The sequence below is a fragment of the Filicampus tigris genome, chromosome 22 (genome assembly GCF_054856515.1).
Source record: "Filicampus tigris isolate MCC_2025a chromosome 22, RoL_Ftig_1.0, whole genome shotgun sequence".
Classification (NCBI taxonomy): domain Eukaryota; kingdom Metazoa; phylum Chordata; class Actinopteri; order Syngnathiformes; family Syngnathidae; genus Filicampus; species Filicampus tigris.
The window spans coordinates 8,180,798-8,205,044 of NC_141238.1; the positions used below are offsets into that span (position 1 = coordinate 8,180,798).

A 24,247-nucleotide genomic window follows, 5' to 3' on the forward strand; every position below is an offset into this window, starting at 1 on the left:
AAAACAAAACAAAAACAAAACACGTGTTGGATTAACGTTTTAATTCTATTTTTTTTTTACACTTGGCTGCTTTATGCTGTGTTTGTGAATCTTGTGCGACATTGTGAAATAAGGTCATAAACACAAATGATTTTGACTTTAAATGTCTTTCAAAGCAAACAGTGAAACCAGCAAACTTTGTAGGAAGGAAATGCGACACACAAACAACAGCTGCACACCAGAGAGTGAAAACTTGCAAATGACTGAAGAACCAAACACTGAAAATAGTGTTTCAAACGTTTCAGTCATAGTTGGCTTTAAGCCTACTACAAATCACTTTTAACAAAGCACGAGGGATTGTTATTCTTTACATGTAACAAGGACACCTCTTGCCCTATCCGGTAAACGGTGGGGGACAGCATCCTTGTGACGTTTTGTACACTGCAAAATCAATACAAGAGCTGTGTCGTTCACTTTTCCCACCAGCGGAATGCGGCACAGTCCAACACGCTTTTTGTGTGGCTTCAAATTGTGTCAAATGAAAATTGTCACCGCGGTCGTCTGCGTCCTTTTGGGTGCAAACTCGAGAAAGTAAAAAAAGAAAAAAAAAAAAAGTGTGATGAACTGGCGAGGCCTTCATGTTCTGTCGCGAACATTGTCGCTCAGGAAGATGATGTTGTCTGAGAAAACAGAGGTCAACATGTTAGCTAAGTGTGGGCAAGCGTGATTCGCTTTTGTTGTCGGTTTTCCAAACCTGCGATGATGGTCGTGGCCTGGCGTCTCACTTGGTTCTTGTCCACGTACTCACCGTAATCCAGCTTCCCCTCCACAAAAACCCTGGCCCTGCGAGACGCAACGTGGGGGTAAATTGAGCGGTCCAATTTTGGACCACTAAGTAGTTCATACCCTTTCTTGATGTACTGGTAGGCCACGTCCCTCAAACCGGGTTTGAAGACGGACACGCGGTGCCATGTTGTCTTTTGGCTGATGTCTCCTGGCGATCCACAATGAAAAATGGAAACGTTACTATGCATGCATAATTTTCAGGAAATACACCATATTTGACTATTTGACCAGTGGATCGATATTAAGACGTTTTAATACAATACAATACAATTTTATTTATATAGCGCATTTCATAACAGCTAGAGCTGTAACAAAGCACTTTACAAACAATACAATAAATTGAACAAAAACAATAAAAGGCTGTGACACATGTATTAATAAATATAGATATTTTAGCGCATATAAATTAAGTAGAAAACTGTTAGATTGAGTGTAGCAACATGGAAACTACCTCAAACTAAAAGAGTAAGAAAAATATATTCATGTCATTTTGAATGTTTAAATTACATGCAAATAAGAGGCCAAGTGAGGTTGTATGACTCCAAAATTAGATTTACATGTTTAGTTTGCGTAACAGCACCATCTATAGGGGAGATACTAGACTTGCACTCGCACCGTTTACAGGTTACAATGATTTTTAAAAAAAATATATTTTGGATTTTCTGTCCATTAAAAAGCGCGTACGTGCGGTTTCAAGCAATGTGTGATGTCAAGTAGTTGCACTGGTTACCCGAGGGGCTGGTCTCGCCCTCCCCGGAGCGCCACATTTCGTTGGTGGCCAGGGAGAAGATGGTGACGGGGTTGCGGCCCTCCACTTGTCTCATCACGGGCTCCTGGCCCACTCGGCCCAGCAGCTGGACGCGATTTATTGCTGCAACAGAGACAAAACAGCAGGCTCGGGTGAACTACAACGGGTTTTACACAGAAATGCACCTTATTTTGGAGTCAGTTAACCCTCCCTCAAGTGTCTCCAGTTTGTCCAAAATGCTGCTGCTCACCTCCTAACTGGTTCATATAGTTCATTTTATGATTCGATTGTTTTTAAATCTTAAACTGGTCTTAGCCTACCTTACCTCTTTTGAGCTGCTCCACCACAACAGACCCGCGGCCGGTGCGTCAGATCAGCGGACCAGACACTACTGTAGGTACCAAGGACTACGCGGAGGCTCAGATTAGCTCAAACCTTTTTCGTTTCCGGTCACCCACTTTGTAATGAGCTCCTGCTAAACGTTAGATAAGATCTTTCTGTCCATTTTTTTTTTTAAACTCGCTTTAAAAAACTATTTGACTTTTGACTCATTATTTTTGTATTTACGGTTTTCATTTGATTGAACTGCTTTTTTTTCAATGTCTGATTTTTCCCTTTATGTACAGCACTTTGTATGAATCTATGGTTATATTTTTAAGGTGCTTTATAAATAAAGGTGAGAAAAGGCATGCATGACGTCCACTCACATCTCTCCAGGATGAGGCTGGAGGAGTCAGTGGTGCTGTGTCTAACCAGCTCCCTGAACACCTGCAAAAGCACAAATTTATTAGTTCAGCAAACAACCTTTTAATTTAAAACATTCACTACGTACCCAATTCAGATTTGTATACAAACATACATAATCCTAATTTGTAACTTTCCACAGATTTGTCGATTCATTTGCAATCACTTACAACGATGGACACCCTGTACATCAAAACAATAGCGCTACGATTTATCGACAAGTCTGTGATACAGTACTGTATGACATTCCTTAATAATAAATACGGCATTTGGAAAGATCTTGAGTTTGTTGTCCTACCTGTGCTGTAGCTCTTCTCAACATGTTCTCGATGTTTCACAAAAGTGAATGTATACTGTGAAAACCTGCAAATAAAAAATGTGCAACATAGCTTAATGTTATAGCGAGGATTTTTTTCTCCAACAAAAAGATGTTATTTTTAGGTGAACCATTACACATTGTGCCATCAGTCCTATCACATGTACGTCGGTGGTACCCGCGGTCTCCCGCCATTGAATGAACAGATAAAAAAAAAAAAAAGTGTCAAAATGTACGTTTTTGCCCGCGTTTGTTACGTCTTCCTATTATGTATGCTTTCCTCAAATAAACGTAAACTTGTGTGGAACATAAGACGTATTGAAAACAAACAAGAGTGCAAGTTCGAAACTTACCGATGTAACCTCACAGCACTTCCTGGTCCGTCAGTGAAAAAAAATCCTTCCCGACCGGAAACTTGGCGCTGAGGGTAACCAACGTTCCGCTTTCACAACATACACAATGATTTTTAATACAACATCTAAACATTTATTTAGTACTCATACGCTATCGACAAGCTATTTTATAGAAATACATCACATACATTTTAAAACTGATCGTTCAGTTTCATTTTACAGTATTCAAGAACAGTAGTTAATTGTAAGGGTTTGTAAAATACATGATATAATATGAATGTTTCATATTAATATGAAAAAGAGAAACACATTTCAAGTTTATAATTAAATATGAATTAAAAAGTTTAAATTGCCTAAATGTAGTTTTAAAAGTTGCTTGATGTAGCAATAGTCTACTCCCAAAGTAAATATATCACATTTTACTTTAAAATGAATAATGAGTTAAAACAACATCCATTTTCTATAGAATGTAAATGTTGCAATTGCGCAATGCTGTGTTTTTTCTATTTTAATACACTTTGACCAGCAGGGGGCGCACCACAGACATTTGGGAGGAGCTGTTGGTAGTGGGATGCGGACTCCTCCAAGGAAAACTCCCACGCCTCAGAATTTCTCCCGTGCTCACACACACCACACACAAACTACCAGAGAAGGAGAAACACACAGACAGGAGCCATCAAGACTCCGGACAGACTGTCAGAGCTCCGACATGTCGTTCTTCATCCCCATTTGGACGACTTTCGGTGAGTTTTATGGGGAAAACATGTGAGGGAAATGTCATGTTTTGTTCATCTATGCCAAAAAAGGAAACAACAACATGGCTCTTAATGGAAGCCACATGCCAGCTATTACTCACTTTTCTTGTCTTGACAGTAGCCAGGATATTCAGGAGCTTAAGTTTAATTCCTCCTGAGCTGGAAGTGTGCGTGATGAGCTACTTTTTTGGACATAACCTACATGGATGATGATGATGATGATGATGATGATGTGGTCCGCTATCCTGCCCTTAGCGGTGCTGTGGTGTCCCGCCTGGACGCAGGCACCCGAGTTGGCCGACGTGTGCACGGAGGGCAGCTGCTACCCGGCCACGGGCGACCTGCTGATCGGACGCGCCCACAAACTCAACGCCTCGTCCACCTGCGGCTTGCGCGGAGGCGAAACTTTCTGCATCGTGGGACACCTGGAGGTGAGCAGATATGGACGGAAATGGAAATGCCATCAGAAAATGCATCATCTTGACTGCTTGTTACTGTGTCGGGACATTGCAACCTCATAAAACTATGACGAGAATTCTGTGGCTGAGGAATTCTTGCAGGAGGTTGATTTATGTTTTTAGCACTTCCTGGAGATGTTGCAGTAATATAATCAAGTCCCCATTGGTAAATTTTCTCAAAACGTTGTGACTGTTAAACAGTTTCCCGGTAACTGTTTCCACAATTCAAGTGTCCCTAAGGGACGATGAAGTGCACGGACCTGAATTAGTCATTAATTGGAATTAATCTGACATAACTTTAGCACTTCCTGTAAATGTGATATAATCAAGTACTTTTGCAGCTTGGTTAAAAAAAAACAATTAAAAAAACTAAATGCAGACTTGGGTGTGATAAGGAAGGACTTTTTCCTCCAAATTCCCAACAACAATTGATTAAATGATTAACTTTAAATATTTAGATGTCCTGAAAAGACCTATTAGTGACATTGTTACTAATTCCTTACTTTAAATATATATTACTAATGTACAGTATATTGAGCAGAGTAATGTTGTGCAGATTATATCATTTTGTTATTATAATAATAAATCATTTTGCAAGAGTGATCAACTGGTTATGATGCCTCCTCCAAAACAACCGTCAAAAAAAATGTTGTCAGTCACTTTTGCGAAATTGTCAACAATTAAAGCTATGCATAATCAGTACATTTAGTGGTGCCTTAGATACGAGTGACCCAAATTACTATTAATTTTTCGAGATACGAACTGTCACTCGGCCAATTTTTTTGCTTTCCAAACTTGAGATACTAGTATTTTATTTTTACTGCCCCCAAGTGGCCAAGGCAGGTAGTAGCACAATGGCCATTCAATTGCCGCAAAGTGTAACAAAACCAAATATTTTTAATTGTATATTTAATTATAATATTACTAGATGTTTTTAATGAAGTATATTATAGCGTGCTATTTTTCAATTTTTGGGGTGGGGAGGCTGGAACGCATTAATGGCATTTCTATTCATCTCATTGTGGAATGATTATTTGATATGGTAACTGGGTCAATTTTAAACTTACTTCATTGTTGTTTACGGCCTTTTTGATTCATGTTCGTTGTCGTCAATTTCTGTCTTTTAACGTCCGCAATTGATGAAATGTATTCGTGAATTTGGGTTCGATCACAATGACTGCGTGGGCGCACGCGCTCGGTGTCTGCTCGCAGTCGTGCCGAGTGGGAGCGCAGACATTCTCGCGTCTACAATAAAAAGCTCTATGCGCCGGCACAAATGTTGGCCTGTATCCGTCAAAAGTGCCCGTGGCGGCTTGTTGCCTGGCGTGAAAGGCGTCCTTATGGAGTCTCACACACAGACACGCTGTGGGGGTGTCTTTGTACTTCGGGATGAGCACATCCTTCAAGAATGCGCAATAAATGAGAGCAGGAAGAGGTTATTTGGTAACTCTTCTCGATTTTTCAGCACAACTATAAACGCAGGAGTGAAGCCCCGTGTGTGGATATTTACGCACGGACACAGAACAGGCCGACGTGATGTAGTAAACATCGTTCGTTTACTTTGTTTACGTTCAGCGGCCACGATACGCTGCAGCTGTGGTTTGGGAAGAATTGCGCAACCTGATGTCACGCACTTATACCTTCCCAATATGGCTACCGCAGACGTGTCGGATGTCAGAAACAATATTAGGTCATGTAGTGCAGTGATTCAGAACCAAAATTATCTTTGTCGCCATCTTGTGGCATCCCGGTGCCAAGGAACTATGTTGAAGTGAATTGAGGAGCTCCATTTAGAAAAAAAAAAGTAGTGCTTTGCCGCCACTCATAGGCAGTATAAACCTTGAGTGGGATTTTTCTAATGGAAAATATAGGGATGTAACGATAAATGGAAAATCCATTTGAAATCGATTCGCCCCAATGAATCGATTCGATTAATCGAAAAATCAAATTGATTAAATTAATCTAGAAAATGATGTCTTGAAACGTTTTTTCATTCCTGAAGCGTAGCACATTTTGAATGTGTAGATCAAATTGTTTTTGCGCCAAACATCATTGCGTATTGCGTTTATGGATGGCTGCAGAAAAATACTAGTGCACAGAGACAAGCATGGTGGCAATTTATTTTAAAAATCGAATCGAATCGAAAATCGGGAACTGAAAATCGAAAAATCAAATCGAATCGGGGCTTGCGTGAATCGCTACATCCCTAGTAATATATGTTGCCTTGGCCTTATTAAATATTGGCCTAGCGCCATCTAGCGAATTCTTTTCCACGCCAAATGTCTCTAAAGGCGTTTTTTCCCCCACCATCAGGAGGAGACCAACTGCTTCCTGTGCGACTCCAGGGACCCGTACGACGAGGACGTCAACCCGCTGAGCCACACCATCGAGAACGTGGTCACCACCTTCGCCCCCAACCGCCTCAAGACGTGGTGGCAGTCGCAAAACGGTGAGTCCGCAGCCTTCCCGGCTAATGAGAGGCGGGGGCGGGATCACAGTTTCTGGGCGGGGCATACAGGTGAGAAACAGGTGCGTGTCCGTCAAAGTGCACATCGGGAGGAGTGGTGATGAGACACACGAGTCCCCGTTGGCAACATGGAAGATCTTCAACAGCTTTTGGAGCGGCAATCGCAAAAATCTTTGTCTTCATTCACTATGTCCACGCTTGAATGGGCTTATTAAAGATCTGTTGCTAATGTATGGGAACAGATGCAGGATGAACGCTGCATGTGTAAAGTGTGTCGAAAGCAGGAATCCCGTCATCTGCTTTTTTTTTTGGGGGGGGAGTAGTGGGAATGATCAGCAGCCAGCGCAACAGATGGCTGGGAAGGAGCAGGAAGCTGCAGATGCAGCGCAGTTTCGTTTGGGATTTCCTAATTCCCTCACCGTCAACTGCCCGACATTACTCGCACCACTGCATTGTGTTGTATCCCTATTATTGTTTTGTTCTTTAATGTATACATTTGTGTATTTTTAACTCATTCACTGCCATTGACGGATTTATTTGTCTTTTCACATTTAATCCCAGGAATGTAATTTTTTTTTTTTTTTCCCCAATTTTTTTCACACATTAGGGTAAAAGAGGGTCTGAAAATGTCTGGCGGTGAATGAGTTAATATACTGTATAATTACATATCGTGGGTACCTCAAAAAGCGCTGCAAAGTTTATGTGAGTTTTTAATGAGAAATGTATTCATGCAATATAGTGACTTTTCACATTCTTCTGGTAATAATGGCACTTAAAAAATAAATAAATTACAGCTTTTTTACAATTCATATAGAAATCTAGCACAACTTTTTTTTGCATTATTTTCACAATATTACCAATCAAAATACATTTTTGGGGTCTTTTATTATCATTTTATTTCATTTCAAATTCATTTGACATAAATGTCTGCTAATACTGTGATTCATTTCTTGTCATCATTTTTTTTTTTTAATCGATAATTGTAAATGACAATTATTACATACATATATTACTTGACATAAAATACATACAGCTATTTTATTGTGACTATTTATCAAAGGCAACCCACCTTGATTGTGATCAATTTTTCCTTTAAAATTGCACTATTTTAAAAATAATTTCGGCCATCAGAATGGTTGCAATGTTGAAGAAAAAAAAAAAGACATCCGTTTAGTTGTTGCTTTTTCATAAACCTCCTATGACATCAGCATACAGCCCCCTTGGCGTAGGCCGTTAATCACTCTGGCGTGTTTGGATTTGAAAGCACAGATGTGTTCTACATATGCGGGATGTGTTGATGTGTGTGGAGGGAAAGTGCGCCGGCGGTGTGTCGACGCTCCACACAGGAAGTGCCATTGTTCATTTCCTGTGCGCAGGTGTGGAGAATGTGACCATCAAGCTGGACCTGGAAGCAGAATTTCACTTCACCCACCTCATCATGACCTTTAAGGTGCCGCTTCACACACACTTGCGGGTTTTAAGCCGATGGTGGGAAGGGTCCCGGGAGATCAAGTCGGCGAGGGACAGCTGTGGCGAAGGAATGCGAATGAGTGGTGGGAAGAGAGGAAGGCGTAAAACGGGATCATTCCGTCAGGGTGGTGGCGGCCAGCTGGACGTCTGCCGCCGGTGACATCACCCGGCATTCCGATTGTGTTGTGTACGCGGCGTCAACTTTTCGGGTCGCTTACCTTCAGACGTTTCGGCCGGCCGCCATGGTGATCGAGCGTTCGATGGACTTCGGGAAGACGTGGCAGGTGTACCGCTACTTTGCCTACGATTGCCGGACCACATTTCCCGGCGCGTCCCCCGGGCCCATGGTCAAGGTGGACGACATCATCTGCGACTCGCACTACTCAGACATCGAACCCTCCAGCGAGGGAGAGGTCTGCGTCATGAAACAAAATGAAATTCAATCAACACCCGATGTCGCTGAAGGAATTCAATCGACATTTCCTCACCTTCCCAGGTGATATTCCGAGTGCTTGACCCCGCCTTTGAGATCGAGGACCCGTACAGCTTGAGGATTCAAAGTAAGTCACTCGACCGCTGACCCCCAGTGGCGAGCTTGGCCACTTCCTTCTAAACCCCACCAGGAAGGGATCGGAAAATTCCAGCAAATGCAAGTCTGGGAAATGAGGTCAGACGGGAAGGAATTTCGCACGTGGAGGCGGATATGCCCATGTACACAAGACATTTCTCCCCACTCAAAACAACCATTGTCCATACCCATTGCGTTAAAAAAAAAAAAAATCTGTCAACATGAAAACCTGTACAAGCCTGATTCGAGGACCGAGGGGGATACATCTTTTTTTGCTGGTCGATAACTTGAAACGGGATCCCCCAAAAAGCTTTTAATGTGTCGTTTTCTCTGCAGACATGTTGAAGATCACCAACCTGCGTGTCAACTTCCTCAAGCTGCACACGCTGGGAGACAACCTACTGGATACCCGCAAGGAAGTCTCCGAGAAGTATTACTACGCCCTCTACGACATGGTCGTCCGGGGCAACTGCTTCTGCTACGGACACGCCTCCGAGTGCGCCCCCATCGATGGGGCGCCGACGGGGGCCGAGGGGATGGTGGGCAGGCGCCCGGTCGCCCGGCGTCCGCGGCAGGAGGATGTTCTGATGAGTGCGTTGTGTAGGTTCACGGCCGGTGTGTGTGCAACCACAACACGGAGGGGCTGAACTGCGAGCGATGCAGGGACTTCCATCACGACCTCCCCTGGAGGCCCGCCGAGGGCCGCAACGCGCACGCTTGCAAGAGTACGACTTGGAACGTCTCCACGTTCCTGAAAGACCACAAAAACCTGGACAAACCCTCCTGTCTCCTCTCCAGGGTGCGAGTGCAACCGGCACTCGGGTTCGTGCCACTTCGACATGGCCGTCTACATGACCACGGGTAACGTTAGCGGCGGCGTGTGCGATGACTGCCAGCACAACACGGTGGGCCGCCAGTGCGAGCAGTGCGCGCCCTTCTTCTATCAGCACCCCAACCGAAACCTGCGGGACCCCAATGTCTGCGAGCGTACGTCCAAAAGTCTCATAGCGTAACCTTGCCGATCCCGTCTTGAAGTCATCTCTGACCAGGACTTTCTCCGCAGCTTGTAACTGTGATCCGGTGGGATCCCTGCAGGGGGGGCTTTGTGACGCGAGGACCGACGTGGGCGCCGGACTCATCTCGGGCCAGTGTCGCTGCAAAGCCCATGTCGAGGGGTTGCGCTGCGACCACTGCAGACATGGACACTATGGATTGGGTCAAGGCCCGCACGGATGCTTGGGTAGGAACACCAAAACAAAATTGGATGCATACAATTGTCCAAAATGTCTCGCGAAGATGAAGACAACCGAAGATGTGTCCCAGTCCGGCGTGCACTTTTCATGACCCAAGTTTGGAAACTATTTCCCCATTATTTTGGTGTTGTGTGCTCTGGCAGCCTGCGCCTGCAGCCCCCTGGGAACTCTACCGGGAAGCAAGTCGTGCGACTCGGACTCAGGGCAGTGCTTCTGCAAGCGACTGGTCATCGGCCATGAATGCGACCGGTGTCTGGTAGGGAGCCTCAGTTTGGGCATGTCGGTCACTCGCTCGTTTCCTGACTAACCTGCGTTCTACCACAGCCGCAACACTGGGGTCTGTCCAATGACATGGATGGCTGCAGACCATGTGACTGCGACAAGGGAGGAGCCCTCAACAATAAGTATGTCCACTAATTCTCAATCAGTCGTAAAAACATTTCAAAATCCCCAATTGTGACATTCCACAGCTGCGACCCGGTGTCTGGACAGTGCGAATGCAGGGAGCACATGTTTGGCAGGCGCTGCAACCAACTCGAGTCCGGCTTCTACTTCATCGCTCTGGACCACTACACCTATGAGGCCGAGGATGCCAAACACGGACCTGTGAGGACGCCAACACCCCACCGACCTCCTGTTCTAAAGATTATTTGTAAAAAAACAATGTCTGTGCGACAGGGTGTGTCAGTGGTCCACAGGCCGTACCCTCTGGACCGCAGCCCCACGTGGACTGGGATGGGTTTTGCCAACGTACCAGAGGGAGCCTATTTAGAGTTTAACATCGACAACATCCCAGACTCCATGGACTACGATGTTCTCATCCGCTACGAGCCACAGGTTAGCTTCACTTTGTTTGGACTTTTAAGCTTGCGATCCTTGAGAATGACCGAGAACCGGTGCTTGTCGATAGCTTCCGGAGCAGTGGGAGCAGGTGGACATCCGGGTCCAGCGTCCTGTCTTCAACCCTCCCAACAACTCCGCCCACTGCAGCGGTTCCATCGGCGATGGAGACGAGCAGTACGTCTCCCTGCCACCCGGCTCAAGGTAACACAACCTAAGGGTCCATCTCAAACGCAATACGGTCCTCCGCCTCACCACACAGTTCCCGCTTCCCGCAGACACGTGTTACTTCCCACACCAGTGTGTTTTGAGAAGGGACAGAACTATACAGTCCACCTCGGCCTGCCCCTCTACTCGTCCTACAGCGACACGCAGAGCCCTTATACGCTCATCGATTCTGTAAGTTTGACTAAAACATCGGCCGAGCAGCCTTGCGACATGTTGAGTACGCCTCCCATTCTTCTTCTTTGTAGCTGGTGTTGATGCCCCGGATCCGGGAGCTGGAAATATTCCTCGGCACGGAGGGCGAAGCGGCGTGGGATACGTTCCAGCGCTACCGCTGCCTGGAGAGCAGCCAGAGCGTGGTCAAGAGCCCGATGACGGACATCTGCAACGACTACATTTTCAGCGTCTCCGCACTGCTGCACAAAGGGGCCATGCGTACGTTTTCGCCGCCTCCGGGACCACAGCATCGTATTCACTTTGGACGTCTCACCGACATGTTTGGTGTCTTTCCCAGCATGCCGGTGCGACCCGCAAGGTTCTGTCAGCGCTGTGTGTGAGCCCAGCGGAGGCCAGTGTCAATGTCGACCCAAAGTGGTCGGCAGGAACTGTGACCACTGCGCCCCTGCCACCTTCCTCTTCAGCCCCGCCGGATGCAGGCGTAAGTGTTTGGCAACAAGTCGGAAGATTCTCCGACTTGTTTGCTTCCAGGCGTGGTAACACTTCACTTTCTTGCCGCAGTCTGTGAATGTGACCCTCGAGGGTCAATTGGTGCACTTTGCCACGAATCGACCGGGCAGTGCACGTGTGTTCCCGGGGCCACTGGGCGCCAGTGTTCCCACTGTCTGCCGGGATTTTGGGGGTTCCCTCTTTGTCAACCATGCCAGTGTAACGGCCACAGTGAAGTCTGCCACCCCGAGACCGGAGAGTGCCAAGGCTGCCGAGACTTAACCGCCGGACATTACTGCGAGAGGTACGAGAGAGGGCGAATTTCCGCGTACTTCCTCAACCAAATCTCACTTTTCCCGTCGGGTTAACCTTACAGATGTTTGAATGGTTACCATGGTGACCCAGAGTTGGGCTCCGACAGCCACTGTCGGCCTTGCTTGTGCCCCGACGGCCCGCAAAGTGGACGTCAGTTTGCTGACAGCTGCTACATGGACGACGGGACAAACCAGCTGGTGTGTGTGTGCAGCCCCGGCTACAAAGGTTCAACACACACATTATATCGCGACGCTAAACTTTTTTTTTTTTTTTTCAGTGTGTAAACATGCAAGCTGTTCTTCCACCATTTCCTGTTTTCTCCGACCGCTTCCTTTAGGTGCCAGGTGTGATGAGTGCGCCCCAGGTCACTTCGGCAACCCTCCGGTGCCCGGCGGGCGTTGCCTGGCGTGCCAGTGCAACGGCAATATCAACATGCAAGACCCCGGGTCATGTGACGCCCGCACGGGCTCGTGCCTCAAATGTCTGTACCACACGGACGGCTACGCCTGCCAGCACTGCAAAACGGGTTACTATGGCAACGCTGCCACTCAAAGCTGCAGAAGTGAGTGGAATCCTGAATGTGTCTTGCAAAAGTCTTTGCCGATTCATGACGAATGCTGCGGGAGTCATCAACCAAATCCTCGTTAAGCGTGACTGGTTGTCTGGCAGAGTGCATGTGCCAGTCAGCGGGCACGGCCCCGCATGCGTGTTCATCGCCGGATGAGTGCCAGTGTGACCAGCACAGCGGCCAGTGCGCCTGCCTGCCCAATGTGGTGGGCCAGAACTGTGAACGCTGCGCGCAGGACACATGGAACATGGCGAGCGGGACGGGATGCCAGCACTGTGACTGCGACCCGGTCCATTCCTTTGGTTCCTCCTGCGATGAGGTTAGTAGCATGAAAACCAGACGTGTCCTAAGAATCCCCAATGCCTGCAAAGTAGCGTGGTGACCTGCACTCTTGATTCGATTTTTTTGCCCAAACACACACACATGGGAACCAGAACCAGCACAGACATCAAGTATCTTTCCCTGGTAATGGCTGCACGCCGTCAGAGGAAGGAAGTCCCGCAAATACACAACACAAGTAGAAAGGTCCATTGTGGTCTGCACTTTTGTTCTACTTTGTAAGAGCATGTGTTTGCTTTGGCTCCTAGGTGACGGGACGGTGTTCGTGTAAACCGGGTTTTGGTGGCAGGACTTGTCGGGAATGCAGGGAGCTCTTCTGGGGCGATCCAGAAGTCAAGTGTCATGGTATGGCGAATAAAACCTCAAAGAAGGACAGTCTTTTCATATAATTTGACGAGCAAATAGGACATTTTTGTGCCCCGTGCGGTTTTCTTAAGACGAACGCATCCTATTCATCTATTTTCAAACCAGAGTTTACAGACTTACAGTCTCACTGTCGTCCCTCGTGGAGCAAAGCGGTATCATGAGACAACAGACACTCAAATGGCTGCCGGCTCCGGGAATGACCTTGTGTTCTCTGCTCATGAGAACCAGATGTTGAAGAACTCCCAGGATTCTCGTTTTTTTTTTTTTCTTCTTCTCCGTCGTCCCAGCAACACTCCTAGGACCCAGGAATCCTTAACGATTCCCACTTAAACGTTTCTCCAAGCTGTTAAAACTCTTGAGGTGGGACTGCTGGCCGCTACCGAGCGTGCGCATTGTTGAGTGGGAGAAGTCATCACTTTTGTGTGAGAGTCGAAGCTTCCGCAGCTGAGAAGTGCCGCTGACGGGAACAACTTCAAAGTCCAACTTGTCCGTACATTGTGATTTACGGGAGTCCCCGCGCCCGTTCCAAACTTATTTCACCTGAAAGCGCCTTACATCAGGAAAGAGCAGAAGAACCCCGCATTCCTTCATGACTTCTTTTGCAGGCTTTTAGGGTAGTTGAGTGGGGGGGGTTATCTTAACCCCTTAGGTCAAGATAAGGGCGTTTATTTAAAGGTAAAGCTGAAAGTCGATTCTCTTCCCTGAGGAGTCTTCTCCGGTCTTTGCGTGTCCTCTTTCCTTGCAGCTTGTGACTGCGACCCTCGTGGGATTTCCAGCGAGCAGTGCGATCGGGCGACCGGACGCTGCACGTGCGCGGAGAGCGTGTCGGGCCCGCGGTGCGACAAATGCGCCAGGGGCTACCAGGGCGAGTTCCCCGACTGCCAGCCCTGTCACCAGTGCTTCGCCACGTGGGACGGGGTTGTCGAGGAACTGACGAACCAAACGCGGCGACTGGAGGCGAAGGTGACCGAGCTGCAGACCGGCGGCGTGACAGCACCGTACAAAGACTTGGTGACCAGCCTGGAGACCAACGTCAAGGCGGTCAAGGAGATTGTGGAGACGAACCCCGCAGCCGTGAAGCTGGAGGAGATCCAGGACCTGATGCACCAGATCACGTATGTCCACCAACACACGTCCTATCCATGACGCCCTTTAATTGGGAGTCTCCCTTCCTCAGCGGCGTCATGTCCTACGTGGACGGGAGGCTGAACACAACAGAGGAGAACTTGAATTCCCTCCAGAGTGAGGCCAACGGCACCGAAACTAACTTGGACGAGCTGATAGGGCAGGCCAACCGGTTGGAGCGCCGTGTCCAGGAGCTCAGGCAGCAGGTGTACGATGCCAAGAATGCCAACTTCCAGGGTGAAGATTCAACTTCCAAAAATTCATCATTTCAACTTTTTGGAACAACAACTCGATGGCTGTGATTTACGCATTTATCTAGGTGCCATGGACACCATCGCCAAGGCAAACGAGGAGTCGCTGGTAGCGGAGATCCGAGTCAACGCCTCCAGCAGTGATCCCGGGAACACCGCCGAGCAGTCGGCGGCTCTTCGTAAGGTGACCGAGGAGAAGCTGAGTGGCGGCCAGAAGGAGTTTGATCGCAGGCACCAGCGGAACGCGCAGAAGATGGACAAGCTCGAGAACGAGCTGGAGGAACTGGATCTGTCACCCCTCAGCGAGAAGGTGAGACAAACTCGCAACGTGACATTTTCACCAATGGATTCTCAAGAGACGAGTGGCTCGCTCTGTAGATGTGCGGCGGTGCGGCTGGAGGCGACGAGTGCGCCGCCGGCTCTCCTTGCGGTGGCTTGGGCTGCGTGGGCGAGGACGGCGCCCCCCGGTGTGGTGGCGAAGGATGCAAAGGCCTCGTTGTGACTTCCCAAAGCGCTCTCAAGTCGGCCAAGGAGCTGGATGAGGAAATCCTGGCAGCCATGCGGGAGGTGGACAAGCTCTCCAGGATGGTGAGTGGATGTCGGCGGCGTCGTTTTAGTCCGGAACCATCCGGGAACGACCCCAAGTTCGGTTTCAGGTGTGGGAGGCCAGCAATCGAGCAAGGGAGGCCAAAGTGAACGCCCAGCAGGTGCTGATCAAATCCAACCGGAGCAAAGAGCGGGTGGAGCAGAGCAACGAGCAACTGCGCGCCCTCATCAAAGACATACGGGACCTGCTCACGAGTGAGTAACCCCGCTTTCAACGCCGAGCGAAAGAAAACGTCCCTAAGGCGCGTCGGTAACCGCGCAGACGACAAGGCCAACGCGTCCGTCATCGAGGCGGTGGCCAACGAGGTCTTAGCCCTGGAGATGCCCACGTCCGCCGACAAGCTGCAAGAGCTGACCAGGGATATCAAAGAGAAGGTCAACGCTTTGACCAGCGTGGAGAGCATCCTCAGCCAGAGCGCCGACGACATGAAAGCCGCCGAGGAGCTGTTGAAGCAGGCCGAAGCCGCCAAGTAAGATTAACCGGGACGACCGAGACTCCAATCCCGAGTCGTCCCAATCGGACGCTGGCACGAGCCTCTCCTGTCTTGTTCTCCAGTAAGGACGCGTCAAACTTGAAGGAACGCTCAGAAGTGGTGAAGCTGGCTCTGGACGAGACTGAGCGTGCTCAGAGCCTCGCCGTGGATGCCATCCAACTGGCCCAGAACAACACAAAGGGAACTCTGGACCTGCTACTTTCTGTGAGCGCGATCCCTGCGGCGCGCGGCGCTCGCGGTTCTGGTTGTGACGCGCACCTGCGCGTTGGCAGGTGGACTCGGAGACGGCGGCGTCGGAGCAGCGCCTCGGTGACGCCGCCGGCCGGCTGCTGCAGCTGGAGCGCGAGGTGGGCCTCCTGCGGCAAAACCAGCTGGAGGTCAACAGCGCGACGGAGACGGCCGACTGGATCGGCCAACGCGCCAAGGAGGCGGCCGACGAGGCCCAGCAGGTGGCGCCGCAAACACGCCGTGACATGAATCGGGTCCGTCGGGTGCGTGACGCTTCAATCCGCCCCCTGTAAAGGAGTTTGACACCGAGGTGAAGGACAAACTGGAGGAGGTGGAGGACCTGATGGAGGACAAGGGGGAGTCGGTGCTGCAGGCGAGGAGACGGGCGGACGAGCTGCAGCAGGAGGCGAGGGAACTGCTGGCTCAGAGCAGCGCCAAGCTGAAGAGACTACAAGGTGAGTCCGTAGTCCCGCTTACAGTCTTTTACAAAAGTTATAACGTCTCCATTTTGCGCTCGCAGAGCTGGAGAGCTCCTACGAGGACAACCAGAGAGTCCTCGAGGCTAAGGCCGCAGAGCTGGCCGAGCTGGAGGCGGCCGCTCGCCGCATCCTGGACGAGGTCAGCCACAAGGTGATGCTGTACAGCACCTGCCTGTGAGAAAAGGGGCGAGGCTTCGTTCAAAGCAGACGTGCCACCTGACCGGCGAGGCGGCTCAAGTCGCCATTTTGACCCTTGGACATGTGAATCGTGACGGGAACCACTAGACACCAAACGGACCTCGCAACCAAATGGGCATAACTTTACGAAGAATTGGGGGGTTTTGTGAATTTTGCTGTTCAGCTTCTTGTTAGAGAACAAAAAGTACTGAAAACCTAAACAGGCGGACAATCGAATTAGAGTAGGTGACGTTTTGGTGGATTTTAGTTTCATTCCGAAGTTTCAACTCAAAAGCAGAATATCCCTCCACTTTTTGTTGAGTAGTGTCACCAACACAAGTTTTATACGACTGAATGGACCAAGAGTATTAAGATTGACAAAATAAGTTTAGCCTCTCTTGGAATTATCTTACTTAACCAAAAACATTTATTTCCTGTACAAGCAAAATAAAATATATCTTTTTCTTCCCAAAATAAAAACAGTGAAGCATTTGTTTTCCTATTTGTTTTATCAATTAATCCGATGTTTTTTTTTTTTGTTTTGTTTTTTTTAAATAAAGTTTGACCCACAACCACTTTAGCAGCAGTGTTTATTCCTGTTGAAATAGATCATACAAAAAAAAAAAAAAAAAAAGATTACATCTCAGATTCTGAATAAACTAACTGCCGTTTATGGACATGTAGCAGCATCACGTGCGGACTCACTCAGTGCTGGTGTTGCGGTGGCGTGTGACCCCAGAAGCGTCAAGATGGCATTGACCCAAAAAAAAAAAAAAACTCAATTATCGGCCCCCTACTTGTGGGTGCCCGGCCAGCGAGGAGGCGGGGCTCCCTCCACGGGAGCCCAGCTGGGGACGGCGAGCAACTGGCCGGCGCGCAAGTGCTCGTTGTCGCGCAGCTGGCAGCCGTCCTGCAGCATTCGCAGCGCGACGCGGGCGATGTTGCGAGAGTCGTCCAGGCCCGAGTGGGGGCGGCCTTCGTACTGCAGGCCCAGCTTGTCCAGCATGGTGCTCAGCTTGGTCTGCGTGCGTGGCACCTTTTGGCGAGGAACACAGCGAGTTACTGGCTTCCTGTCAAAAGTACCGAGAGGAGCTGCGCCGACGGCTTCCGGATTGTACGAGAGGGACGGAGGGGAACTTGCTTTTTGAGTTACTGTTCGGGAAAATGTTGACTGAGGAGATAAATCAAGTTGAAGCATTTTTCGCGTGCACATGTCTCCCTCTGCTGGCCGTGAGACATTAGGTTTTAAGTGGTTGCTTTGTTAATTAGCAGGATGACACAAAAACTACATAAACAATTTTCCGCTGCAGATTATTTCATTTTTTTTCGTTTTGATGTCCCACTCAAGAATCAATTTTAATGTAGTTTTATTTGTTATTGGAGAGCCAGAAAGGGCATTTCAATCCTTGTGTTTGTTGTAAATATATAGAGCATTGACAACAACAAAAAAATCCTTGATTTATTAATAGCTTTACCTTTTTTTTCGTTATAACATAAAAAAGCTATTAGAATATTTTAGATTTTAAAAATAGGTGATACATATTTCAGATAATTTGTATGTTTTCATCCGTACATATTAACGTTTTAAAAGAATGGGATTTTTGACTTTTTTGTATTTATTAGGGATGTAATGATTCACTCAAGCCCCGATTCGATTTTCAATTCGATTACATTGTTAAAAAATTGTTACCATGCTTGTCTCTCGTGTGGTTCTGCAGCCATCCACAAACGCAATACGCAATGTTGTTTGGCGCAAAAAAAAAACGTTTCAAGACATCATTTTCCAGATGGATTTAATCACCTCGATTTTTGATTAATCGAATCTATTAATCGGGTTGAATCAATTTAAAATCGATTTTCGATTAATCGTTACATCCCTAGTATTTATATATTGTGCCAAAGCTCAATAATAATAATAAATAAACTCCCTATTTTTACACAATTATTAACAGTTGGTAGAGGTCTGCACTTAAATTCAAAATTCAAACCTTGTAGAAGTTGCCGTACGACTTGCGGATGTTGATCCACTTCCTGGCAAACTGCGGGAATCGGATCTGGCTAACGCGACATTGGATGTTCAGGAACTTGCTCATGTCCCACGCGCTGCAGAAGGCGGGAAAAAAGATGTCGGGATACTAACGAGCTTTGGTGAAATGAGAACAAAAGAGCCGCACTCACCCGTCCGTGAGGAATGTGTATTTGTACTTGGTGCCCAACTCTCTCTCCTCAAGCCACTTCACAACTCGCTTCAGGACCGCCGGGAACGGCTTCGCCGCGTCCACCTTGTCCTGGTGCATAAAAACACAACGAACTATTTAACTTTCCCAAAGCTTACGTCTGTAAAATATATAAGTGAACCACTGTCTTGGAGGAGGTAAACGGACCTGCGTAATTCCCGTGAGCTTCACACAGAAATCGGACAGTGTCGGGTACAACTCAGGTTTGACGTATTCCTGAAATGTTCCCACCTGAGGAAACAAAAAGATGTAATTAGGCGCTGAGTGATGGGGGAAAAGTTTTTTGGGGTGTTTTTTTTAATTCCTTACGATCTCCAAGGTATGCGTGCTGATGAGCACCATGGGGAACTCGATTATTTCGTGCAAGAAATCCGGCGGGTTGTCCTCCTCGCATGTGGCCTCAAAGTCCACCACACAAATGTAGTCGTAGAGGAAGTCGCCCGATCCGTAGTCGGGCGCCGACTGCGTCAGCTTCTGCTTTTTGTAGTGGCTCTTCAGTCGCTTCTTCATCACGTCCTTCACGCCTCTGCGCCGACAAAAAAAAAACACCAACGTGACGTGAGCGCCGCTTCTTGTGCGTTGCCAGTCGCTTGTTCTTACCTGGTGTCCAGCTTGAGCTGAGACAGCTTCAAACGTAGCTCTTCCTTGGACATGCGGTTGATGTGACCGTTGGCCAAGGCGATTTCCTTGTACACAGGGTGGCTGAAGTCGCTGTTGGACGCCTGTGGAGGAGCTTCTCCTTCTTTGGGACATATGTTGCCGCCGGGCTTCATCTGAGGAATAATTACGACACACTTTTACACCGTCGACTAGTAACTTCATTTTTTCTGTATCCCAAATTTGGAGGCAGCCATCTCCAGGTCTAAAATTTGTGACCTCAAGAAAACTGTTATTCTCTTATCAGCGCGTTGCACTAGTTTGGTGTTATTTTTAATTGTAATTACGCAGCGCAGCACTATCGGAAAATGTTGGAAGTGGCTCCTAAAACCTTCAAGGGAAAAGGAGACGGGCAAATGATTTATTTTCTTTTGATTTTGAAACAGTATTGTTTCTTCAGGAATCAAACGCATCTGATTTTTCAGAAAAAAATACCTTAAAAGTGCTATAAAACCTCTCGGAGACGTCTCAAAAAATAAGCCAGTATTTTTCAAGGCGAGCAAAACATTAAAAAGCCAATAATAACATACATCTCTCTGTAGTGCCATTATTACAGTATTTGTAAAGCTGTCATAATTATTTTGTTACTCAGTTTTACTGCACTATTACATTCATGACTAACTATTTTATACATGTGTATGTTGCCATAGTGTCTTTTTGTTATCAATGACTCCAAAATATCACAGACAAAATCTTTTTTTCAATTAAGACACCACAGCAAAATGGTCAGTTTATACCTACACATCGTCATTGCAAACAAAGAAACTGATGTTTGTTTGTCATGTACTGTCCACGTCTTTATGATTGAGTCAAAAGCACAGAGGTCAGCGTTGAGTTCAAAGTCAATACGTGCATTTAAAGTCCTCTTGTTTTTATTGAGCTTAATCTTGCAGTGGTCACAAGTCAAAGTCAAGGCAAGTAAAAGTCACAGAGACGTCTCAAAAGAGTTCACACTTGCCCACAGTTGACAAAGGAAAGTAGGGCAAGGGGAAAAAAAAAACATCTGGGGAAATAGTAGTCTCGTAGGTTTCTTTTTCTCCCCTGGAGCTGTAGTATAGATTTACATTAAATTGACTTTTATAGGTTGCATTTGGGCATGCATTGAGACTATACCTCGTAGGGTAAACATTGCTCGAAACACAAAGTAACGGACATTACAAACCTTATCGTCGTCGTCTCCATTTGCCGTCTTCACGTTCACGTCCTTGTCATGAACATTTTCCTTGTGCTCCTCCATTTAAGGTCATAAGACAAAAAAAAACAAAAATAAACAAACAAAAAAAAAAAGATAAAAACAAGCGAAATTAGCCTCACTTAGCTAACATTACAGCATAGGTAACCGAGGAAGAGCGTTTGGCGCGCTCCGAGATTGAAACCCACTTTCGTCACTTGCACTTGCCGAAACTAAAATTATTTTAAAAGTATTAACAATACATAAATAGAGCGCTGGTGTTAAAATAAGACAACAGCTGCTGTCAGTGAACGGAGAAGGAAAATATTTTTCTTTCAACTTTTTCCTTTTGGGTTAACTTCCGGTTTGGTGTTCAAACAGAAGAGAAACAGTGCCACCGCGTGGGGTGGATGACATACTAACTTAACTTACTATCTTACATTGAAGGGTCCTGTATACTGTATATGTATGGAGGACCAAAACTGCCAAAATTAAAAATAAATAGAAGTGAAATCAAAAATAATATACAGAAATGTAATCGAAAAAAAACGAAATATAAATTGATATTTAGCTGTATGTATATACTTATTTTTTACTTTATTTTCACATTTTTTATTTTCAAATCTTTTTTGTTTTTATTTTTACTTTATGTACTGTATATTTTTGTTCTTATTTCCATGTTTTTAAATTGATTTTTTGATGATATATTTTTCATTTTCCCTTTTTTTATTGAATTGGCGGCACGTTGGTCGACTGGCTCGCATGTCCGCCTCACAGTGCAGAGGTTGCGGGTTCGAATCCGGCCCCGGCCTTCCTGTGTGAGCTTGCATGTTCTCCCTGTGCCTGCGTGAGTTTTCTCCGGGTACTCCAGCTTCCTCCCACGTTCCAAAAATATGCATGGTAGGTTAATTGGTTAGTTTGAATTGCCCCTAGGTGTGATTGTAAATGTTTGTCTCTGGGATTGGCTTATTTATTTTTGATTTTGGCAGTTTTGGTAATGCAATGCAGAAGGAAATGTTATTCAAATGAGTGTACGTGTGTCTTGGGTTGAGCTATTCGCCTATTGGTTGATCGACATGTCAGTGCAGCGAATAGTTCACCCCCAAGGACCCGCCTCTCATTTGAATAACATTTCTTCATGCGAGCATGAAATGCAGAAGGTGCGTTACCAGGTGTCAAGATCACATCTGGCAGTTGTGATTTTTCAGTTTATTTTCAATTGTATACATGTCATCGTCATCCCTTCTTTCATTTCAACAGCAGCATGTTGATGTCGTGTTAATACAGCAAGGAAGAAATCTCAGTTTCTTCGTCTGTCCTCCAGGAGGCAGTCGTGCTCATGAGCAGGACTTGTCTTGTAGAGATGAAAACATGGCAAAAAAAAAAAAAAAAAAAAACAGCAGTCAGATGGGAGAAAAAAAGCGGCAGAACATCGAGTGAATAATGCATGTGAGGCCAGCCCCATCAATGATGGATGATGCATCAAAACTATTTGCTCTCTTTACCATTCGAAGATCATGTTTGCGTTTAAAGGGCATGCGTTGTCATTGTATTTCAATTGACTTTACCAAAAATACATCGAGGACATTTTTTAAAGAATTTTTTCTCATATATATATATTTAAAAAGACATGCTGTGGAATCCCAACAAAGACAGACTTTGTGACAGTTTGGGAATGCCTTCTTAAATATCCACATATTTGTGTTTTAAAAGGGACACAAACAAGGCGCCATTTTTGTATCTTCACAGTGATATCTGGTGCAAGCGCTACAGTCCAGCTCCATTATTCAGGTCACACTAAAAACCACAAGACGTTGCCACTCATGTTTTTAAGTGGTGAAGGCCACTTGGGATTGCCGAAGCGCCACCATTTCACAGCAAACCTCCTCCTCTGAGTCGCTCCTTTGGGGATTGTACAGTCTTCAAGTCAAGAGTGGAAAAAAAAACAAAAAAAAACGAAGGAATTATTCAGAACACGTGTGACAATTGGGAACGGTCCGACCTGTGCGTGAACGCAGCACAAAACATAAAAGGCAGTTCATCAGAATGCTCTTTTTTTTTGTTATTTTGCTTTTACCCGCAATGAGAACATTTCACAAAACACTCCAAAAGGTGTCAAATGAGACAAAACAACAGTACAAGTGATTGAGGACCATTTTGACCATTTAGGAAATCATAATCAACACCACATACTAGCATACGAGAAATATAGAAATGGATGATGCATCATTTGGAGGATTATACAGAAAATAAATGCATCGCATCATATCATAGCAGTTACCCGATGCCATGAAAATAACGTTGCAAACGTTGAGCCCATTCCCCAAAATGTCACAAAGTATTCATTTCTATGCTAAATAGGTGAGAAAAGTACACAAAACAATAGTGAACCTCTCTGGAGAATGTCTCTTTGTTCATCGATCTACACCAGCGACATACCTTTTCAAACAATTCCAAGTCCTTCCACAAGATGGCAGACGGTACATAATCAATTTCAATTTGTGACATTAGCATCGTGCCTTGAGATACGAGTGGCCTGATTTAAAATTTACTCTCGGTTGTTTTTTTTTTTGATAGAGTGCTGTTTTCCCTATTAAAAGAACACTTAGATTTTTGAACAGATGGATGGAATTCAATAGGGAAAATGATTTAAGATGAGTGATTTGAGTTACAAATCAAACTTGTATCTTAAGGCACCACTAATGACATTTTTTGTTTGGTGGTGGGCAATATATATTTACTTTTAAATGTGCCCTGACTCAATGAAGGTCGTGAAGCACTAACCAAGATGCACAAAATGGTCTCTTTATTTCCCCACAAAAAAAGCTGGGGGGCAGTGGCGTGCGGAATTGGTCTTTTCCGAAGGCAGCGTTGTGACCAGCTCAGTCTGCAGCGTCTTCGTGGACGGCGCCGTTGGCGTCCGTCAGCAGCTTTTCTGGAATTTTGTTCCGTCCCGGCACGTGACCGCAAACAAGTGCTGGTGTAAAAGACTATGTGTAAACTCCTCGTCTGGATGTCTCCATGGCGACACACAAATACACGACAGAACTCACAAAAAGTTCAGGATAGTCAACCATGTGGTGAAATTTCAGGATGAACCTAAAATTGACAAAGTTTACATCTGATCCTAATTTGACCTAATGTAAACTGTTAAACGTTTCAGTACTTTTTGCACAACTTGCAGTGATTCTCAATGTGTGGCACGCAGGCTCCCTCTGGTGGTACGCAAAAGAATTACTGAATTAAAAGTATAAAACTGCATAAGGTCATACAGTAGTGGCTTTAATTTTTTTTTTTTTTAATCCAGTACAGTACATTTGTGAAAAGAGTTGCAATACATTTGCATTTAATATTTCAGAACGTTTTGTTTTTAAACATTTATTTAGGTAAAATTTTTATTTAACATGCGTAACATCTTATTGGACGGTTGTTTAAAACGGAAATCAACCCAAACACATTTTTTTCAAGAATATGTTCTATGCAAGGCCACCAGTTGAAACAAGACATTCTGATTAATATTGCGTTTGTGGAATATGAGTTAAGCAG

At 46.1% G+C, this 24,247-nt stretch overlaps 3 protein-coding genes across 8 annotated transcripts; 1 reads left to right on the forward strand and 2 right to left on the reverse strand.

Moving 5' to 3' along the window:
- Nucleotides 1–26: 26 nt before the first annotated feature.
- On the reverse strand, nt 27–8,510 carry ssbp1 (single-stranded DNA binding protein 1). 2 transcript variants are annotated; one of them, XM_086021780.1, is made up of 9 exons: nt 8,355–8,510; nt 8,099–8,193; nt 2,987–4,166; nt 2,616–2,680; nt 2,281–2,341; nt 1,556–1,696; nt 886–973; nt 734–822; nt 27–659 (listed from the first exon to the last, which is right to left on the reverse strand). In XM_086021780.1, exons 4-9 carry the CDS (start codon nt 2,637–2,639, stop codon nt 616–618), a joined length of 447 nt encoding a protein of 148 aa, XP_085877906.1. In that variant the 5' UTR covers nt 2,640–2,680; nt 2,987–4,166; nt 8,099–8,193; nt 8,355–8,510; the 3' UTR covers nt 27–615. The 2 variants fall into 2 exon arrangements, with proteins under 2 accessions (XP_085877906.1, XP_085877907.1); XM_086021781.1 differs by lacking the exons at nt 2,987–4,166; nt 8,099–8,193; nt 8,355–8,510 and adding an exon at nt 2,771–2,958.
- LOC147126802 (laminin subunit beta-1-like) lies at nt 3,619–17,210 on the forward strand. Of its 2 annotated transcripts, XM_086021773.1 has the most exons (33): nt 3,619–3,729; nt 3,997–4,172; nt 6,513–6,648; nt 8,043–8,116; nt 8,361–8,549; nt 8,633–8,696; nt 9,041–9,243; nt 9,309–9,429; nt 9,503–9,691; nt 9,768–9,944; nt 10,101–10,213; nt 10,282–10,361; nt 10,428–10,563; nt 10,636–10,794; nt 10,868–11,001; nt 11,076–11,196; nt 11,271–11,457; nt 11,537–11,680; nt 11,761–11,992; nt 12,065–12,228; nt 12,341–12,565; nt 12,673–12,890; nt 13,159–13,255; nt 14,022–14,391; nt 14,454–14,638; nt 14,721–14,962; nt 15,031–15,240; nt 15,309–15,453; nt 15,521–15,728; nt 15,815–15,956; nt 16,025–16,201; nt 16,276–16,435; nt 16,501–17,210. In XM_086021773.1, exons 1-33 carry the CDS (start codon nt 3,696–3,698, stop codon nt 16,635–16,637), a joined length of 5,349 nt encoding a protein of 1,782 aa, XP_085877899.1. In that variant the 5' UTR covers nt 3,619–3,695; the 3' UTR covers nt 16,638–17,210. The 2 variants fall into 2 exon arrangements, with proteins under 2 accessions (XP_085877899.1, XP_085877898.1); XM_086021772.1 differs by lacking the exon at nt 3,619–3,729 and having other exon boundaries at nt 3,917–4,172.
- eri1 (exoribonuclease 1) lies at nt 8,404–21,059 on the reverse strand. 4 transcript variants are annotated; one of them, XR_015084617.1, is made up of 8 exons: nt 20,693–21,059; nt 19,474–19,646; nt 19,183–19,399; nt 19,021–19,104; nt 18,815–18,924; nt 18,625–18,739; nt 8,625–8,791; nt 8,404–8,551 (listed from the first exon to the last, which is right to left on the reverse strand). XR_015084617.1 is itself a non-coding variant. In XM_086021776.1 (7 exons), the coding sequence occupies exons 1-7, from the start codon at nt 20,765–20,767 to the stop codon at nt 17,430–17,432; spliced, it is 1,017 nt and encodes a 338-aa protein (XP_085877902.1). In that variant the 5' UTR covers nt 20,768–21,059; the 3' UTR covers nt 17,210–17,429. The 4 variants fall into 4 exon arrangements, 3 of the variants coding, with proteins under 3 accessions (XP_085877902.1, XP_085877903.1, XP_085877904.1); XM_086021776.1 differs by lacking the exons at nt 8,404–8,551; nt 8,625–8,791 and adding an exon at nt 17,210–17,672; XM_086021777.1 differs by lacking the exons at nt 8,404–8,551; nt 8,625–8,791; nt 20,693–21,059 and adding exons at nt 17,210–17,672; nt 20,061–20,218.
- Nucleotides 21,060–24,247: the final 3,188 nt, after the last annotated feature.

Bases quoted from the DNA above. Each gene is read 5' to 3' on its own strand.
- ssbp1 (XM_086021780.1), bottom strand. From the start codon at position 2,639: ATGTTGAGAAGAGCTACAGCACAG. The intron at 1,697-2,280 runs GTGAGTGGACGT...TCTCTGTTGCAG, and splicing joins CAGCCTCATCCTGGAGAGAT to CAATAAATCGCGTCCAGCTG. The intron at 974-1,555 runs GTAACCAGTGCA...GTGGATCGCCAG, and splicing joins GGGCGAGACCAGCCCCTCGG to GAGACATCAGCCAAAAGACA.
- LOC147126802 (XM_086021772.1), top strand. From the start codon at position 3,948: ATGATGATGATGATGATGATGATGATGTGGTCCGCTATCCTGCCCTTA. The intron at 9,244-9,308 runs GTGGGCAGGCGC...TGCGTTGTGTAG, and splicing joins CGACGGGGGCCGAGGGGATG to GTTCACGGCCGGTGTGTGTG. The intron at 10,795-10,867 runs GTTAGCTTCACT...GCTTGTCGATAG, and splicing joins TCATCCGCTACGAGCCACAG to CTTCCGGAGCAGTGGGAGCA.
- eri1 (XM_086021776.1), bottom strand. From the start codon at position 20,767: ATGGAGGAGCACAAGGAAAATGTTCATGACAAGGACGTGAACGTGAAG. The intron at 18,925-19,020 runs GTCCGTTTACCT...TTTATGCACCAG, and splicing joins AGCTCACGGGAATTACGCAG to GACAAGGTGGACGCGGCGAA. The intron at 18,740-18,814 runs GTGAGTGCGGCT...CGCCTTCTGCAG, and splicing joins TACACATTCCTCACGGACGG to CGCGTGGGACATGAGCAAGT.